At 41.0% G+C, this 19,614-nt stretch overlaps 2 protein-coding genes across 4 annotated transcripts; one reads left to right on the top strand and one right to left on the bottom strand.

Annotated features, from left to right (window-relative positions):
• Positions 1–94: 94 nt before the first annotated feature.
• On the bottom strand, positions 95–9,610 carry LOC118799477 (glutamine-rich protein 1-like). 3 transcript variants are annotated; one of them, XM_036559376.1, is made up of 12 exons: positions 9,396–9,610; positions 7,646–7,926; positions 6,924–7,004; positions 6,564–6,701; positions 4,564–5,271; positions 3,850–4,003; positions 3,556–3,710; positions 3,303–3,417; positions 3,070–3,178; positions 2,673–2,824; positions 2,429–2,519; positions 95–1,632 (listed from the first exon to the last, which is right to left on the bottom strand). In XM_036559376.1, exons 2-12 carry the CDS (start codon positions 7,892–7,894, stop codon positions 1,443–1,445), a joined length of 2,142 nt encoding a protein of 713 aa, XP_036415269.1. In that variant the 5' UTR covers positions 7,895–7,926; positions 9,396–9,610; the 3' UTR covers positions 95–1,442. The 3 variants fall into 3 exon arrangements, with proteins under 3 accessions (XP_036415269.1, XP_036415270.1, XP_036415271.1); XM_036559377.1 differs by lacking the exon at positions 9,396–9,610 and adding an exon at positions 9,178–9,330; XM_036559378.1 differs by lacking the exon at positions 9,396–9,610 and adding an exon at positions 9,208–9,326.
• A 3,991-nt stretch (positions 9,611–13,601) lies between these two features.
• On the top strand, positions 13,602–17,740 carry LOC118800026. Its single transcript, XM_036560174.1, has 3 exons — positions 13,602–14,070; positions 14,272–14,511; positions 15,975–17,740. Exons 1-3 carry the CDS (start codon positions 13,602–13,604, stop codon positions 17,738–17,740), a joined length of 2,475 nt encoding a protein of 824 aa, XP_036416067.1.
• Positions 17,741–19,614: the final 1,874 nt, after the last annotated feature.

The raw sequence follows: 19,614 nt of genomic DNA, 5'->3' as shown, positions 1-19,614 counted from the left end.
ACAAGCAATTACTTTGCCTTGAATTTTTTCAAAGCAATAATCTTCCCCATAAAAATACAACTGAATGAGTCAAAGAAGACACAACACACAGTTACAGGGACCTCACTGTACAAAAGGCATGTTCGAAAACACAGGCTCCAATTTTTCAGTCTCCAGCACCACTATATCAATACATATCAGATTACCATAGATGCATATATAAAAATAAAAAAAAAAACAAAAACAAAAAAAATTAGAGTCTTTCCATGTAGAGTACACTCCTCAAAGTGTGTTGACTGTGCTCCTGCCAAGTCCTAGTTTGGGGATGTGGTCAGCGTAGGGGGTTACGGGAAGATGACGCCATGGTTTGCGCATTCATGCGACTGCCCTGTGTTTTGCTGCCCCATAAGGCCTTGCAGCAATGACCCCAGTCTAATTTCAGTATTATATGCTCCTAATGAATGAACAGTCGGGAGAAAATGAATGATGTAAGAGGAGGACTGGGGCGAGACGGAGAGCTACATACTTGACAGAGCCACAAGAAAAAGAGAAATCACGCATTAAGAGGTTAGACTGTGTAACTCTGGCGGCCATCACATGAACAGAGTAAATTTTTATTATAAAATAAAAAGGCTCATAAGTCCAAGTCCAGTCCTCCACTGAAGCTCTGCGCACACTCCAGCAGCAGCCTGGCAGAGGAGGCAAATGAAACAAAAAGGAAAAACTGGAAGTTTAATGAGTCAGCATATAAAATTAATGGTTTGCACCATAATCTCAGTTTGCAAGCTGTTTTTTTATAACCGTAGTGCCAATCGCAACAACTTGAGGAAATATCAAGCCCGCAGTGCAAGTCACTGCTGTTTATGGGCTCGAAGAAGTACTACACAATCTATAAAGGGCAAACAAATGTCCTGCTAATCAGGCTCCTTTTAGCCAATGAAGTATCATAACTACCACGTTATTGCAATCTTTGAACTCATAACCATTTTAGAACTACATTACTGTGGACATGGACAGCAAAGAAAAAAAGGATGCCTGGCTAAATTTATCAGATGGTATTCCAAGAAGACGATGCTAATGCTCTTATCTTCTGGGTTAACTATCGGTCTGTACACTCTTGAAAGGCAGACGCTTGAATTTACTCCCCCATCAGTAACAGTTTTGAAAGTTCTTTCAAAACAAAGACCATGCACTGGCCCTGCAATGCGCATGTGCAACTATTCAAAACACTAATTTATGGAGCATATGTAGATAGTTTATGGAATTCAATATTGCCTCCTCTGTACCGCTACCTGTCTGCCGCTTCAGCTCGTGAGTAAATACAGAGCGCAAGGAGCCAGCAATGGTTCAAGATTCCCTCCTTTGTGTGAGCGACAGTCACGGAGAAGCTGCAAGGACGGAGGAGCTCAGAGGCAGAAACAGTCTCCATTCACCATCTCTTTCTCCTTCTTTCTTGTACTCCCTCACTGAATGTTGGCCTGTGCAATGGAGATTATTTCCTGGATTTCCCGCACCATCATGATGCGTGTAAGCATGTGTTCCAGTTGCTCGCTCGTGATTGGCTGGGTCGAGTACCATATGGGGCTGTTCGGGGCCACGACGGGCTCTGGTGTCAGGTAATAAGTGTCGTTCCGGCCTTTGGCAATCTGGGGGCTGAACAGACATGGCAAGCAAAGAGATAAAGGAGAATGCATTCAGAGAGGTGAGACATATCCTCATGCATATCCAATACGTCTTCACGTTCAAAACCAATTCTATTAAATCACATTTCAATTTTTTATTTGAACCTCTCACCATAAGACATTTCAAATAATTGCATGCCATACAGCATTTTACAGGCTTCAAATATTCACTGATATTTCCAAACAAGTTCTGTTTTTTTTTTCCCCACTTCCTTGTGAGTAAAACAAACTCAGTCAAAATACCACTTTTGATAGTGTTCTAAACTATATTTAGATAGGTGGTCACTCTTTTTTGATACAGAGGTAAAACTTATGATTTAATTGAAAAACAGATTCACAGTTTTGTGCGGTCAAATTTTAAACCTGCTGTCAAACTATTTAATTTAGAAAGAGAGAAAAGAAGCTAATATTCCCACCTGAAATGGTTCTGTGTCAGGAGTGTGGACTGGGCACATGGCGGTACTCGGATAAGGATTGCTATAATTACATATTTTGAGTACTGAATGGCAGATTTTATTAACTGAGAATTAACCAAACTTGCCATTTCTCCATGTTTACCATCCTTTTAATATAAATTTTGCATACACTGAGCATTTTGCTTTGCATTTGATAATTTAATATGCTCCCACACACGATTTCTTTCTAAGACATCGCTGCTCTTTTAACATTCGCCACATGGAAAGTGGTGTCATGTCAAAATTAGAGACAGAAAAACAAAACGTGTATGGAATTTGGAAACCTAAATGATGGATTGGGCAGAAGCTCACCATTTGAAGAGGTAAAAGTCGTAGAGTTTGACAGGGCATCGAAGTGGATTCTCTGGATCCTCAGCTTGCTCCGCGTACATGTCATCCGTCACTATGGAAAAATAGAGCCCACAAAGAATAAAGTTCTATTCACCTTCATCTTAAACAGAGGAGAAACTATGATAATTTATGATCTGAAATAAAGGTTGCTGCATTTGCTTAACTCAAAACGAAGTACCCAGACACAAAATAGGGTCTTTCGCACCTTTCTGTCCAACATGATGAGAACCTACGCCCTTTAGGTAACGGATGCTGGTGCTCTTGTCTTTCGGATTGGCTGGGTTCTTCTTTGTGTGTCGTAGCACTTTGGAGAAGGCCACTTTCATATGCTGCTCTACCGTGGTAAGGTGGAAGTACCTGAACAACAGATAGCTGCATTTAGTCTACCTTCTGTATTCATGTTTCATAATTTAAATAACTGGGTAACGTTGCATCATAGAACATTCAACATCATAGAAAGTGTAGAGAAAGAAAGGACAAGCTAAAATTAAGCAAAGACCAAACAAAACATGGATGTAACACAAAACGTGTGGATACTGGAAACCTAAATAATGGATTGGGCAGAGGCTCACCATAAACAAGAGAGAAAGACAATGACTTACTTGGTGTTGAAGTACATTAGTGTAGTGAGTAGAGTTGAAGGAGAATGTGCACCTAGCTGTTTACACTCCCACAACATCTCCTCTGTCACATGACTGGGAATAATATAACCTGGCACAAGAAGCAAACACAACTTTCAGTCAGGTACATTTTCAGTCTCGTAACTACACGTGCAAAACTTCCCAGAAACTAAACTTTTCTTTCAGAACACTTACAATGCTTGAGCACTGCTTACCTAGCGGATGGATACTTGGCCTCCACTCCTCCAGTATTTTGTGTAAGCACTGCGAGAAGCGAGTGTAGTACTGATCCGAAAAAATGTCATCCACTCTGCCGTTCTCAAACATATACTACCCAGAAAACACAGTCAGAAATCACATGCTAGACAAAACATGAATAAGCTTCAACAAACTGAATAAAACAGTGCTTGTTTAAAAAACAAAATTTTTTAAATTACAAAATGGTGAAAAGAAGCAGAGACAACATACTTTCTGTATGCATAAGAAAACGTAATAGAGTGCGTCGGGTTCAAATGGCTCCCCCTCTAAGCCACGAGCTTCCAGGGTCATCAGGGCCAGAGCTACATTGAGCTCGCCTACTGAGCTGGAGATCAGGTCCTCTCGGAAACGCAGCGGCTGACGGCCTGTGAAGACAGAAGAAGGGAAATCACAACAGAAACAGAAAACCACAACAGAAACAACAATACAAATAAACATACAAAATTACTATTTTAAACGATGACTTTAAAAATCAATGCAAATACGGAAAGAAGAGGGACTTACGGCCGATTGGTGCTAGTTTGTTCTGTTCATTCTTATCTAGCTCTGCGTTTTTGCGTTGTACCCAAAGCCTCCAAGTCTCTAGACCTTCTTCTGGTTTTAGGGAGTTTGGAAGGAGCAACTCAGGAGGAGCTTCAGCTTGTGGTTCTGCCTCTGCCTGTGGGGAGAAGGAATCAATGAGGTAGTCAGTAAGGGCATCAAATCTCTTTCAGTGGTAAGACTACAAACAATTAGTGACCTGTGCAAATAATCCAATGAAACTCATCTCTATTTTCTTCTTACGTATTTGGGTATTCAAATAAGGTTGGTATTGTAAAGTTCTCATCAATCAAATCTTAACTAGCTGTTGTTTGACTTCTGGGATGGAGAAATGATACTGCTGGTTGCTCAATAGAATGGAACACAATGGAAGCCAGGCAGAAATGTTGTTGTTTGTTGTGACTTTCTGAAAGACTGACATACATAACGATTAACGATTAAGTTTAACTTTGTACATTGTTTTCCAGCTTAGTCAGACAATGATACTAGGTGCTAATGGCAGATGAACTCCAACTCTAGTAACCTGGAACTCCTAAGTTTACCAATTGGATTTACAACTGTCTGCCATTTGATAGGTTCCTTGTGGCAAGAAGCTCATAAATTCTTTGGTTTATGAGGACTGTCCAAACACACATCTGATCAACACACTCCTGCTTCCAATCAAAAGCACAGACTAACCTGTAGGTGGAGCTGCTGTTCCTGAGCCTCAGCCTCTTGGCCATGCTGCTGCTGCTGTGGGTCCCATATGTGCAGGGCCTGGGTGGTGCCCGAGTATCCTCCTCCTACGGTCTGTACCGCTACCGGGATGTGGATGTTTCCATTCATAAACTGTGCTGGGAACAACGAGTGCACCACTTCCTCCTGTGTGGTCACTCCTGCACCAGACACAGGTACAGCGACCGCACCAGCCGCCTGGGCCGCAATCTTGTCCTTATCTTTATCCTGTGGGGCGGGCGAGGCCTGCACCTGTACTGTGCTGTACTCCTGGGGGATGGCGATGTGAGTCACGCCCTGCTGCTGAGGAGCCGAATACACCGGGATGGTCCAGGTCTCGCCTGCTGGTCCCGTGATAGTGCCAGTGGCACTGTACAGATGAGTGCTGTCAACTGTCAGCAGGTCAGGCCGGAGCGACAGGTAGCCCTGCTGTTGGCCTTGTGGAATGGCCAGCACTGTGGCCAGCTGCTGGCCCTGGGGAAGAGAGTATGACACCACAGTGGGTACATCCACCTTGCGCTTCTTGGCTGGCTGCAGGACTGCCGGTGAGGCCCCCGGTCTGCGCTCAGCTTCACGTGGAGAACCCTGCTGCTGGGGGGGAGACAGTGCCTCCACCGTCTGAATCTGGATCTGCTGACCTCCAGCTACCGCTGCCACCAGCTGCGCCTGGATCTGAGACAACAGCACAGGATATATTCATACATTCCCTCCTATTAGCATGTGCAATATGTATATTTACATTCATATTCATGTTCCTGACTACAGAATGTCAACTAGGATAAAGCCTAGACTTGGACTAAATTGCTTTACCAATGGTGTTTTGGTACTGAAATGGCTTTTGGTCTAACCTACGTCTAGTGTCGCAGGACGAAATGTAAATCTCGTAAGGAGAACATATGGGGAACGTATGAAAATTTTGGGCCAAATGTGGTTGGGAACAAACTAAGTGTAAAATTTCTAAACCAGTTAAACTCTTGGTGAAGGCAAGGCCCCTCTGGCAGAACTCAATGTAGGGGGTGATGTGTTCAACACTGTCTGACAGACATGTCTATTTTTAGCCCATGGATGTAACATAAGTTAGCATGAACAAAAAAGTCTACCAACAAAAAAAGACTCCAAATAAGCATGTAGATCTGCCAACACTGTTTGCTAGCTAACTTGCTTCACTTGTGTTATTGACTGCACTCTGGACCTTGAGAGCACACACTATAGGAATTTGCAGGTGGGGGTATACCCTTGTTAGCAGCTGATTTCATCACAATTCAGCATAAAAAGTTTAACAAGTTGTTCCCAAACAAAGATTTGCGTTATGAAATCATGTCTGGCCCCACAAGCCTAGGCTACATCCATCTTAACAAATGTTACCTTTTAAATTTGTGTCTGGGAAATCAGCCTTATATTTATAACACATTATGTCTATGTCAGTGGTTATCTGTTCTGATGCTGTACATTATAGAGTCTCCCCTGCTTCCAACATACCTGATGCAACTAATGACTAATGAACCTTGCTAAGGTGAACTACATCATCACAACATCCATAGCATTCGTACTTCACGACTAAGATTAAGAACCACCAGTCTAAGATAATTTACACATAGATTGTTCACACACCATAAGCAAGCCAAAATACTCATCCCATGATATTACAATAACTGACAAACATATACGGGCAAATTAGAGTTCTCAAAATATCAGAAGCAATGGCTAATCTTAAGCTAAATCATGTTTGTTGAAACAGACCTTCTGTGTAAAATGTACACTTAAAAATACCTGGGCACACGACCAAAAGCCTATTAACGCTTGTGTCAAAAACTTCAAAGGTTGCCTCCAAGAAATAACACTACTATAGGACTGCATAAAAACAGACATTATGTATTTTAACTACACTCTGTGTGTAAATACCAAGGCTTGGCAATTTCTACTACTTTTTATGTATAAACATATTTATAAACATCTGTGTGTACCTGTTGCTGCTGTTCCTCTGTAAGCTCCCCCTGCTGCACCAGCTGTGTTGTAGTGACTCCTTGTAGCTGCTGCTGGGTAGGAGAAGCCACCTGCAGCACCTGACCAACTGTCTGACCTTGCTCACCTTGAATCTGCACCTGGGGAAGGGAGAAAAATAAAGTGTGTAAAAGAAGGAGATGTCCAGAAACACAAAAAAAAAGTGGACATGGATTAAATCTCTGGCCTCACAGACTAGAACAGCAAATCAAATCAGCCCTTTCTGTATCAGGCCAGTTCAGGCATGTACAGTATCATCCTGCACTTATAAGCACTGTGGTATGGAAGGTTTGTGAGAGTGAGGGCAGTGGTGCAGTTCTGACCTGGACTTGAATTTGCTGCTCTGATGCCTGCTGCACGGCTGCAGCCAGCTGTGGTGAGATCTGTGTTGATGTCACCTGCACCTGGACAAGCACAAAATCAACAAGATTACCAACTCATGCTTTTCGGAGCCACTCCAGTACTTCTACCATAACCTTGGCAGTACCTAAGGGTTGGTGATATGGCAAAAATATATCATGATACTTCAAAACATTTTCTTGATACAGAACATACATCACGATATTTTTCTTTTTTGGGTTTGAGTAATTGAAACAAACATGGAACCATTAGTGTACATTTAAAAAAACAAAGTGCCATTTAAAAAAATACTATCAAAACTATTAAGACAATGATTAATATTAAATGTTTCACATACTGTGCAGCATTAGTTCCAAATATACCCAGTTACAGAACTAATTTTGCTCTGTTTGTAATAAAACATGCAGCTAGTAAGTTATGTACTACCATTATCCACAATATGCTCAAAAAACATACTGTGATAACGTGATAACAATAAATATAATCATACTAACCAACACTAGTGACTAGTAACCAACATTTATGACTTGCATTCTATTGAGCCATATACTGGACAGTTTATATCCTGAAATAGTCTATATTAAGGTGGAGGTAATGGTGAAAAATACCAAGTATACCAAATTTCAAAAACTGCACATCTTAAGCAGCTTTTAAAACCAGAATTCAGAACGGTTCTCTCTCTTACTGGGCATGCCAGCTCCAGCAATGATCCTGCCACCTCTGTGCTGTCAGTGTAGATGCAGTTAGCCCCCTGCTGGTAGACCATGGTGGTGGTAGTGCCACTGGTCTGCTGGCTAAACTCCTGCAGGACTTCGGGCCCTTTGGCGGCCAGTGATTCCAGAAACTCCTTCATGCGGTGCTGAGGCACGGTCCGTGCCTTCTGCCGCACATACTCGTCAAACGAGATCGCACCGCCTTCGATCGGCTCATTCATGACAGGTCAATCCACCTTGCGCTGACAGAAGCCTAAAAAAGGAATCAGGAGGAGTTTAAAATCAGGACACGTGCATACTATTAGACCATAGCACTGAAGTGATAACTTGACACTCTTGGGACAAACATGTAAAAGGCATGCTAAGTGCCGTTTTCCAGTAGACATACACAGATGGCTTGATTCTGGTCTTATGAGAGGCTCCATTGGTTTGTAAAGAAATAAAAATAGTAATAGATTTTCCAGCTCAGCACTTTTTCTGATGCATTATCCAAGATTATTCACTAAGTGCCATTAAGCAATATTAGTTTCTTTATCTCATTGATCCGTAATTAAATATTCAACTTCCGCCACTTTTAAAGACAACCAAATATACATTCTCCTGTAAAATCTGTAACATATTCTATTATATTGAACAGTGCAATCTCAAGATTTCACAGCAAGCAAACTATCTTTGTTTTAGGAAGATGTGCTCAGCCTTTAAAAAGAGCAAAGAGCAAAGAGGGAGGAAAAAGCAGCCTCTAACTGTGCTGCACTTTGGACCACACTGTCTGTTCTGGCTTGTAACCAAACTGAGACTGAATCCTACATGGCTCCTCATTGGAAACATCATGCACTATTTGGGTGTAGAAGCCCTTTTTAATGACATATAAAGTGCACTATATAGGGACCAGGACGGCAAGATTCAAAACGATTCCTTTTTGAACAGATTATGCATCACGTAGATGTAAAAGTCATTATTCCATGATTTATGGTAGTGCACTATATAGGGTGCAAGGAGCCAATTAAGCCTGGTCCTCCCTTGGAGTCCCCTTAACCTCCCCGTTGAAAGGCTGGAAAGCCGAATGTTTCAAACCCATAACTTCACCTAGTATCCTTAAAGCTCTTTTATATGAGTAATGTCTAATAACACATCGCCAATACGAAAAAGCTCTAATGTTTGATGCCTATGTCAGACCAGCAAAGCTACAAAGCAGCTGCGGTACAATATTAGCTAGCTTTTAGGCTAGCTAGCTAACAGCTAAAGTAAAACCTAAATAAAGCCCACAAGCTGCAGGACTTATTCGTACTGTGCGTTTGTGTTTTAAAAAACAAATAAATGTTCATATGTGACATATCTTCCTAGCTACACTGTCACCAAAAGAGCGCACACAGATATTTAGGTTAGCTGGCTGGCTAACGTTAGCGTACTAACTAGCATCGGCCGTGCATCCCTGCCATGCTACCTTAAATAAAACCAAAACCAATTTCCGCCAAAACACGCCGTTCAAAAAATAAAACCCCACCAAAGCCCGACTGTATTTCCCACACCGCACATGTAACGGGTATCCTAGGCGAAATACAGAGTTATAACCGCTCCAAAGCCGTTTTATTTCTTCTCTTATTTCGGGTGCAGCAAACAATACCAAATAAATGACGTGACGTGTGATTGTTACAGCTCCACATTATTCACACCGTTAAAACCGTTAAAACGCACCACCGGCTCGTCTGCGGAGAGTCCTACCGTATTAGGAAACGGAGAAACGCGCTCCTCGAGTCGCTTGACGGGGTAGAGGACCGATATATTTATAATTTTTACAAATATATGTTTTTAAGAGCGGCGGGCTGACGGAAGTAGGCCTCCTGTGAGAGAGTGCGGGACCTCGGACTGTGGTGTTTGGAGAGCGCCGCTTCAGTGGAGGCGGAGAAGGGGCTGCAGCTCCCTCTTCAGGCTGCACTGCTGCCCCAAAACACAGCTCCACACACTAAACAAGCCTACTTTTAACTTACATCTCTTAAATTTACCACACACTATCGCTTTGTGTTGCACAAAACATGGAAATAAATTCACTGCTGTGTATGTAGATTTCTATCCACTGAGTTATTAGTGGCTTGAGTTCAGCAAACGTTTGAATTGGGTTAATTTGTGTTAATGCCATTTGTGCCACTTTAATGTACAGAGGTCCATATAATTTTTCTATATTCAGTCAATTTCTAAGCTCTATTCAGTCCTCAGGAGTCTGTATTGCTTCGTTTGTATTCGGTCCACAGCAGGATACCATCCATAACATTACCATTTCTAACTTTTTGCTTAGTAAAACGGCGATTTTTATCGTTCTTCATCGCGCCGAATGCATATTGAGTCGAATAACACACATATTTTTTCATTTTGTTCATCTGAGTGCGATTCGCAGAAGCCCGTTGTTTACCTAATTTTGGCGTGCATGTGCCTTTAAGTGGGGCTGTATTTGCTCCAGTCCGCCTTAAAGCGCTAGGCATGTGTGTGTGAGGGCCTCCCCCTGCTCGCGCTGCAAAGCGCTGCCTGACTGAGCTCTTAAGGTGGACCGACGGAGATGCGTAATACAAGTGCACTCCGTCTGACTAGCGCGGCCTAGGAAAGAGTTAATTCCCACGGTCTATCCCTTAACCCTACAATGACCCCGACCAGAAATTTTGTCATTGATACCCTTATACAGCTACACCGGGGACTTCCGAAATACACGGGTTTTCATCATTGCTGCCCACAAAACAATTTTGTCCTTTACTAATTTTATCGCTATATTGTTCTCTTTCACAGCACGTAAAGGAGAGCTGACGTTCCATAACTTGACGAGAATTTATGAACATTTTATGTAGAATTGTAGCACATTTTCATTTGCATCTCACCTATATTTACATTCAGGCATTGCATAAATGGTACACTGTCAGAAAAAAGGGGTGATGTGGGTATATTTTATGTATGTAAGTGTACCCTGAAAGGTACAACATTGGTGCTTCAGATATAAATGTGCATCTTTAGTTAAATTTAAGGGTACATTAAATTATTTTTTCCAGGGGAAAGATACAAATTTGTACTTTTTTAAAATAGAAAAATAAAATAAAAGTCAAAAGAGGCTGTAAGGAGTCATTTCAACTCCAAAAATTAATAATAATAAACTGCAACAAAATATTATACACTTATGTTCCTTAAGGTGGCATTCCTACCTAAAATTAGCATCTAATATATTATTTGTTGCATTTTGCCATATTCTTTAGCCCAGGATTGCATCACTGGTTTGACCAAATTCACAATTTATACATTGTATAACCAAAAATTTGCAGTAACCCTACTGTCTGGCCTTTTTTCTGCATTAGCCAGCTGGTGGGAAAAAAAAATCAATCAACCTGCCCTCAAATATTCACCCCCAAAGCACTTGTAGTTTTTTAAACGTACTCTACCTTCAAGATGCATCATCAGAAGTGGATTTTCTGAGTCTTTAAACCAGAAAATTTGCTAACTATTGTGCCAACGAGCAGGCATATACGACAGATATCCACATCAATTCCGTTGTTAAGACAGTATTTTTCCATCTTCGCAATATTTCTCGCCTCTGACCATTTCTCAGCCAAGCCAATGTAGAAACACTTGTGCATGCATTAGTGACATCACAGTTAGACTACTGCAATGTTCTTTTTTCTGGCCTCCCTGTCAAAATCCTCACTAGGTTACAGTATGTTCAAAATGCTGCTGCTAGGATCGTCACCTTTTCTAAAAAGAACGACCACATCACCCCTGTTCTTCAGAGTCTTCACTGGTTGCCCATTACATTCCGTATTCAGTACAAAGTTCTCCTTATAACGTATAAAGCTCTGCACAGTCTGGCTCCTCAATACTTGGCAGAGCTTCTTCATCTATATGTCCCATCCCGTACCTTGAGATCTCAAAACCTAGGCCTAATTCATGTTCCTAGATTTAAATTGGCTTCTATGGGTGCTCGATCATTTAATGTAGTAGCTCCCAAGTTATGGAATACTCTCTCACAGTCTATTCGGGATGCAACCTCTCTGTCTTCATATAAATCTCTGTTAAAGACGTACCTGTTTTCACTGTGTTATCGTTGTTCCGTTTATACTTGAATGCTTACCTGTATTGTCCTTTTGTTTAATGTGTTGATGCTCTTTGATTGTAAAGCATCCTTGAGCATGGGAAAGGCGCTATATAAATAAAAGTGATGATGATGATGATGATGATGATGAGATATAATGCTGGTTTCATTTTTCATTTTGGCTAACATGCCCATTTAACTAAAAGTGCTGAGGTAGCACACCAGTGGCAGCATTTGTACCCTGAAAGTTGTTTTTTTCTAGTGTAGAGAGGTGTTACTATGCAACTGTGCATGTGCTTGCTTGTGAACGTGACACAGTCAAACATGATCTGGGTAAATCCATTACATGAACTCACTTGTGGGAAACAGCCATCACTTTTAAGCTCTATTTGGTAAGACTGTATCAATGAGATTGACTGTCAATAGACTGCAGCACTTTCTAATAAATTAAGCACAAGCTATTCAGATGCATTCATAATCATTACGTTTTGTCATTGCAGCTTAGCATATTGATTAGCATGCACTATAAGAATAGCATGAACTATGAGTAAGAATAATGTACAGTAGCAACACTTTCGTAGGCCACCATAGAGGACATAGAGCAGATATACCAAGGCCCATAAAATAACAGTAGTCATAAAAGATGCAAAAAAATAAAATGCCACAGTCTGTGCTTTGTCATGCTTTGTGTGGGCAGGCTGGCGAAGTGCAAAGCTAATGGTCTTAAAGAAATCCTTTAAACTGAGGAGATTAGCTTTCTGCAGCTGTGAACAGATCAGAAAGCAAGAGATAAAGAAGACGAGGAGAAGAGAATGCCTGCATTTGTTGGGCACTACAACTCACTATCCTTTGCTGTTCCAGTTTGTCTCTCTTCAAGATATTATATGCTGCAGCACCTGACGTTTGTTAACCTACATTGCAGGAGCTGATACTAGGGCACCCACCAAAGATGATCACACAAAACATGAACCAGATGGTGGAAAGATTATGGCACAACGTCAGAGGGACTTCGATCTAAGCATCAGCTCAGGGGCAGACACTGTGACATGTCATATTCGGGCATCACTCAGTGTCTGATCTCGGGCTTTTCACAGACTGTTAAGGACTGATTTGCATTTTGAGGAGTTCTACAATTGTCGGTGGGGGCTGCCAAATCTTCAGGTGAGTGTTCAGGACTGAAAATGCTAGTATCGTCGTTAATATATCTGATATAGATTGATTTATAGATTGAGTTTTCTCTTGCATCTGTTTTGGTACCCATCTAGCCAAACAGTCTTCATATCTGGCTGAAGGTATTGTAGGTCTTGTAGCGTTCCTCCAGAATTTCACAAATTAAAGTCAGAGAAGTAGGACTGAGTAAAACATCTTGCCTGCCATTTTATCATTATGTTTTCTAATTTTGTATATTGAATTGTATCTGATGCCGGCATGTGGGAAGATCAGCAGATTTGCAGCAAGGATGCAGTTCATGATTAATAATTAATAATAATAATTATTATTATTTATAATTAATAAGGATCTCTGGAGTGATGCCATAGAAAAACCAATTTGGTTTCTTAAAGCAGTGTTTGTCAAACTGGCTCTCAAGTGGCCTCCATGTTGTCTGCTTTAACCCAACTTTCAATGCCTAAGGATAGATAAAAAAATGTGGACCCTCTAGAGGTTTCTGAGGACTGGTTTGAGAATCACTGCCCTAAAGAACCTGTCAATGGGGGGTGGTTCTTTAAAGCACTTTTTTTTTTTTATAAAAATGGTGTGCAGGTGTGAAGACCCTTTTTAAGGTTTAAGGAATCCACATATCCTCAAATAATTATGAATTCAAAAGTCATGTACAATTTATGTGTCTTTCCACAGAACCTTAGGATATGGCTGCCTTCAGAAACCTCCACAGCTCAACAGCTTGGCTCCTAGTTCTGGTGTTAGGATTGTCTCTGCTCCAGCAAGCTGCTGCTGCATTTGTTCAAACAGCAGGCAGCCCAGACTTAAAGAAGCTCTCAGGTCAAAGCAAGATAGGCCCAACCTTGACCACCACAGAAGATACTCAGGAGACTCTTCTACCAGCTCGCTGGCCTGACAGAGAAGTTAAAGGGCTCTCCAATGATTTGTTACTGCTCCTTCATCCAAATATTGAAGGCTCTGGAGAAGGAAGTGGGTTGCAAGAGAGCATGGAGGGAAACGGGGGGAAGGCACCATCTACTGGCGTGTTGGAGATTAACATGTTCATCCTAGATGTTGAAGAGAAGAGAGGTTTGGAGGAAAGCATAACAGACGCACCTCCTCCCCCTGCTGTTGCACAAAAGCTCACGCAAAGGATTATCCATGATGATGATCACGGTATAATGATAATGAAAAGAAGTTATGTTGAATTTCCACAAGCCACATCTGCATTGCCTGTTCAGTCCACCACACCAGCCAACACCAAACCGATCATCAATGAAAACAATAAAAACGTTAACCTTTCAATCTCGACAGCAGAAACAGCTACAGAAAAGGAAGTTACCACATTTGGTACACTCTTACAAATTCCTGCTGTAGATGGCTTATTAAATGACATGGGAACTGTTTCTACAGAAGATGCCACAGAGGACAAAGTGTCCACACTTAAAGCTGGACTTGAAGCCTCAGGCAGCATGTCCAATCCTGAAGTTCAGTTCATTGCTACCCAAACATCTGATATGATCAGTAAATTGCTAGAACCATCTGAATCTCTAAATGAGGAAAACAGGCAAGAGGCAGCAGAACTATCACCAGTGGACACTAAAACTATACAGACAGGTAAGTGCCAGCTCTTTGTTACCGGAAATGTGTAAATCTTCAAGACCCAAACTGGTGGTCAATAGATTTTTTTGTGTGTGTTTCAGCTAAAGGGATTTCTGAGAAGACCATTTCTGATGCCCAAACACCTCCACTGTCATCATCCTCAAAGCCAACTAATCAATCAGTGGTGTCAGGTGAAGAAAACGGTAGAGGTAATAAGTTCATCTATGTTTTATATGGCCCATATTGCATAAATTGCCCAATTTTCCATGCCTTTTTTGAAACTAAAAAAGATTGATTTGGTATCCCAACATTGTTAATGGTTCAAAACATACCACACAGTCCATTTATGGAAACTATGCTACTAAAAGAGCGTGTTTTAAATTCGCTATTTTTGTGATGTCACAAAAACAAACATATGTACATATATATACCTATTGAGTCTATAATAGTTTAGCTTCACACATTTACATTGAAGCTATAAAAAGTGCTTCAGGACAGACTGCTTTTTGAATAAGGCATAAAACAAGGCAACCAATCAGAAGAGAGATCATTTACATATTTCTATCTTAAAGCTACAGTAACAAAACAGTCTCTTTAATTCCATGAATTAATGATAAAGAAAGTTTGAAAAATGGTCATGAATCAAGTTTTTGTCACATAAACCCAAACCTATGTTTAAAAGTGGGCCCTTTACATAGCAGGTAATGTATTATTGATGCTGTAGCTGTATATGCATATGCGGTATATGGAATAGTCAGTTTCATTAGTTTACTGTCTTGTTCTTCACTCTTAAAAATAAAGGTGTCAAGAAGGTTTCTTTGTGCAATGCAATAGAAGAACCACAATTGGGTCCCTTTAAAGATGTTAAAAACCCATAAACTGGCATAGAAACTTTACATTATGTGAAAGTTCTTTACAGCTTTTCAAGGTTCTTCACATTCACAAATCTCTTTTTCAAACATGGTTCTTTAGGGAACCAAAAGTAGTTCTTCTGTGGCTTCTCTTCTTTTTTAAGAATGCTGGATAGCAACAATTGAAATGCATACGATTTTCAAGCAAAATCAAATTTGCACAGTTTCAGTCTAAATGTTGTTGATTACCCAAGACATCTGGTGTCCCAAGTTTGCTGCTTTAGTTTTATACTGGAACTATAAGTCTAATGCAACATTTATTTAGGCCTCAGGATGGCTGCTGCTACTGTTAACTGCTATACAACATACTTTTGTCAATTTGTTTAGTCACAGTGTGTCAGAGTATCTAAAACACATAAGAAAGTCTATTTGAGATTACTTAATAACTTACATTAATAGTTAATTAATTTAATAGTTTGAACAATGCCAACAGGTTCCTAGAAGCTTTCATTAATTAGTAACTACATTAGCCTTATAGCTCAAGTGCAAAACTAAAGAAGCAAACTTAAGAAACACATCTTGACTGACTCACTACATTTGTGGTAAGGAGAGAATTGTATAAACCAGGTTTTGTCCAAACCACTGCTTTAAGAATCTCTCTCTCTCTCCCTCTCTCTCTCTCTCTCTCTCTCTCTAATATCTCAGATGATGACAAATCAAAATGGTTTGGTGGAATATTTGGTCCAATCACAGAAAAAGGGCTGTCTGACATCTCAGATCCATGTGTGCTGGGTATAGGCCCCTGTGTGTTTCCTACAAGCCCCAATGGCACTCTCCTGCAGTGGGAGGACTTGCGTCGCACTCTGGCGTTTGCCTGGGAGCTCCACGTCTTTGGCTCTGCCATACTTTTCCTGTTAGTGGTGTGCTGGGCTATCTGGGGAGTGACAGGTGGAGTTGGCACACACCACCCCTTTTGTGGACCCCTTATTTTGGCTAACACCTTGTTGCTCCTTGCAGGTTTGCTCAGATTTGTTCAATTCATAGTTGACCCATATGGCACAAAGCATATTCTGCCTCGTCCAGTCCTTGCTGCACTGTATAACTTACCACTTGCCCTGCTGCTGTGGGCACAGATCACCCTAGCCCTGCTAGCATTGAAAGGAACGACGCTCAACCTCCTGACTCCTGCTCTTCAGCGCCCCCATGTAACCGGCGGTCTAGCAGCTTTGCATTGTGCTTCCCTTCTGGTGGCTGACCTCTTGTCCCACACTCTGTCTCCAGCGCTGCCCTTAATGCTGCAGACGCTCTCGATCTGCTGGGGTTTACCCCTCTGTTTAGGAATTCTCTTCCGGGCTCTCACTCCACTTCGGCCTGCCACCAGAACCCCGATCCCAAGGTGGGGAGCCTACAAGAGGGTTGAGGAACGTGCCAGGCGGGTGCTAATCGTTTGTGCCCTCCTGGGTGTGCTGTGCTGCGCTCTACAGATCCATGGCCTGCTCTGGCTCTATGGGCTCCTTGGGGACTGGCGTCGCTTTGGCTGGGGCTGGTGGCTTGGGCAATTCTGGGCACGTCTGCTTGAGCTATCCTGGAGCCTCTCGCTCCTGCTGCTGGGTTCACGGGCATTCTGGAGGCCTAGGGGAGGGCACAGGAGAGGAGATACAGGTCAAGGGGCTTCTGGAAGACCTGAGAGAGAAGTTCTAGCATCCTGCTTAGAAAAAATATTACCAGCAGGACACTGGAAGAGGCGGGAACACACCTGGGCTGATCTGTTGCCTAATAATTGGGCAGGGTACCAGCAATCCAGAGCAAATTTGAGGTGTTCCATGGTTCGGAAGTATGAAGCAACAACAGATGATAATGTGAAGGACAGCAATGCTGACAATATTAGTTCTGGAGCCTTTAATAACAGCAACTCTCAATCAGCTCCTCGGTGGTCTCATGGTCTGGAATGGCAAGAGCGTGACTGTGTCTTGTCTCTTATCGAATTTGACCTGTGCCCTCCCTCTCCCATCGAACTTAGACGTAGCATTGACAATGCCTTGAATTTCGGCCACCTGTTGGGCAGCATGGGTAGCCTCTTCACCCCTCCACCTCCATCCTGGACCCAGAGTGAGGTTTCCACAGCACCTCCTGGTTGTGATTTTGCAACGCAGAACACGCCCACCCACATAGCCTACAGATGGGCTCTAGATGCAGGTTCAAGCCCCATCTCTCCCCAGCGCTTCAGGACGGCGTCGCAGCCTGAAGTGGCAGTGTTGGATCCACAAACCTTCCTTCCTCTAGACATTACCAGTGAGAGAAGGCTGTGGGAGAGAAATTCAGCCATGCCAGTAGTTAATGAAGATGGTGACTGGATGAGCATCACAAGTGGGGATGACATCACTAATCTTTAAATTGCTCCTAGACACTTAGCTGTGTGTTGCACTTTGATTCTACAACTGAGCAGAGACTTAGTTGCTTTCATGTAGATCTTGTGATGAAGATCATGTATGCAGTAACAGTACATCAATTCTGATTGATGGGTCAATTCTAAAGACTACTAAATGATTCTACCAATGTGCATACATCTACATTGTGAAACAAACATTTTGTTTTAAGAGCACTTTACAAAGTAAATTTCTTTTTTTTATTTTGTTCATTGTTTTGCAATCAAAGTTTCTTAGGAATTAGGAGTTTCTTAGGAATTTTATTCAAGCAAAGCTTCATAAATCTTTATTATCAACTTGACTTTTGGAGTTTATTGTGAATTTAAATAGAGATGTAATGTAAGCATAATGTCAGAATTTTGTTTCTTGGATGCATCAGTCACGTTCATCATACAAAAGAAATTATACTGGGAATGCATGATGTATGAATCATACCAGTTATTGCAGATAATTGTTTAAAAAATTATGAGATGTTTAGATTTGACCAATATTTCAGAGCAGTGTTTAATGATGTATTGTACTCCTGAAGTGCAGAACACTGGGCTACCATGTTATTTTACTATGCAAGAAATCACCTTTCAATTTCCAGCATGTTTTATAAGGTGATGAATCATGCTTCACTATCTGGCAGTCTGACAGGTGCATCTGGGTTTGGCAGATGCCAGGAGAACACTACCTCCTGGAATGCATAGTGCTAAATACTATAAATGTATGCAGCCTTTAAGCTTAAAAAGTAAGTAACCAGGTTAACTTGAAATACTGAGTTCATTGAACTTGTAACATTACAGTAATATATTATAATATGTTAACAGAAGAATAATTTGTTTTGCATTTGTTAACTTATTAAAGTTCAATGAACGCACTATTTTAAGTTAACATGGTTACTTACTTTTTAGGTTTAAAAGCTACATATTTTTTTAACACTGAACAATAAAGTTTGGTGGAGGAGAGATAATAGTATGAGCTGCTTTTTCAGGGTTTGAGATTCTTAGTTCCAGTTAAAGGTAAGTTATGGTGTTTTATGTTACATTCAATAAACTGTAATTGTGCCTCAGAATAAGCAGATGTTTGTTTTCTGTAAAGGATGTGAATTTAATTTCACTTATTTTCACAGAATATCAACAAAACGTAATTTGACTAGGGTGCCCAAACCTTTGCCTATGACTGTATTTGAGCTACTTTTTTTTACAAATATATATATCTGAGCTGTATGGATTCTACAGTAAAGTAGGTTAAATCTCAATTCTACAACAGGCAGACAAAGTGTATGTTCACATCAGTCGCTGAGCCATGAATAGTGTCTATACTCAAATAACAAAACTTGATGCTAGTGTTACCTAACATCCACGTCCATTTACAACATTGCAGTTAAATTACATCCAGGTTGATAACATCAACATAACAGTATGTATACTTTTATATCATTATAAAGTAATGCATGTAAAGTTTTATAGTAAAATATAGGCTTTGTTGTGAAATCAGTAAAGACAAATACATAATGGAGAGTTTGTGTTGTGCCTAGTTTTAAAAAATAATTTAGAACTGGGATTTGCAAATACAGAATGCCTGTGATTTGGTGTACTAGCTACACTATATGCCCAAATTAAAGTGTCCAGACTGTCCTTCTAACTGGTAAATTCATCCACTTTAATCGGCAGTTTCACCGATTTTTTTAAATTTCTGCATAATTCAGTCATTGAGATGTAAACCAAGTCACTTAGAGTAGTTTGATGTGAAACGGTTCATTACAGAGAAACTCATCAAGTAGGATTTCTTTACAGTGGTGGTTATAGGAACCTGGGGTCACGATGTCAAAAATGCAAATATAGGCATTTCATTTA

This window comes from Colossoma macropomum, unplaced genomic scaffold (genome assembly GCF_904425465.1).
Source record: "Colossoma macropomum unplaced genomic scaffold, Colossoma_macropomum, whole genome shotgun sequence".
In the NCBI taxonomy this organism is placed as follows: domain Eukaryota; kingdom Metazoa; phylum Chordata; class Actinopteri; order Characiformes; family Serrasalmidae; genus Colossoma; species Colossoma macropomum.
Note: the sequence above shows the minus strand (reverse complement) of the source record. Positions and strands in the feature narration are given on the sequence as shown.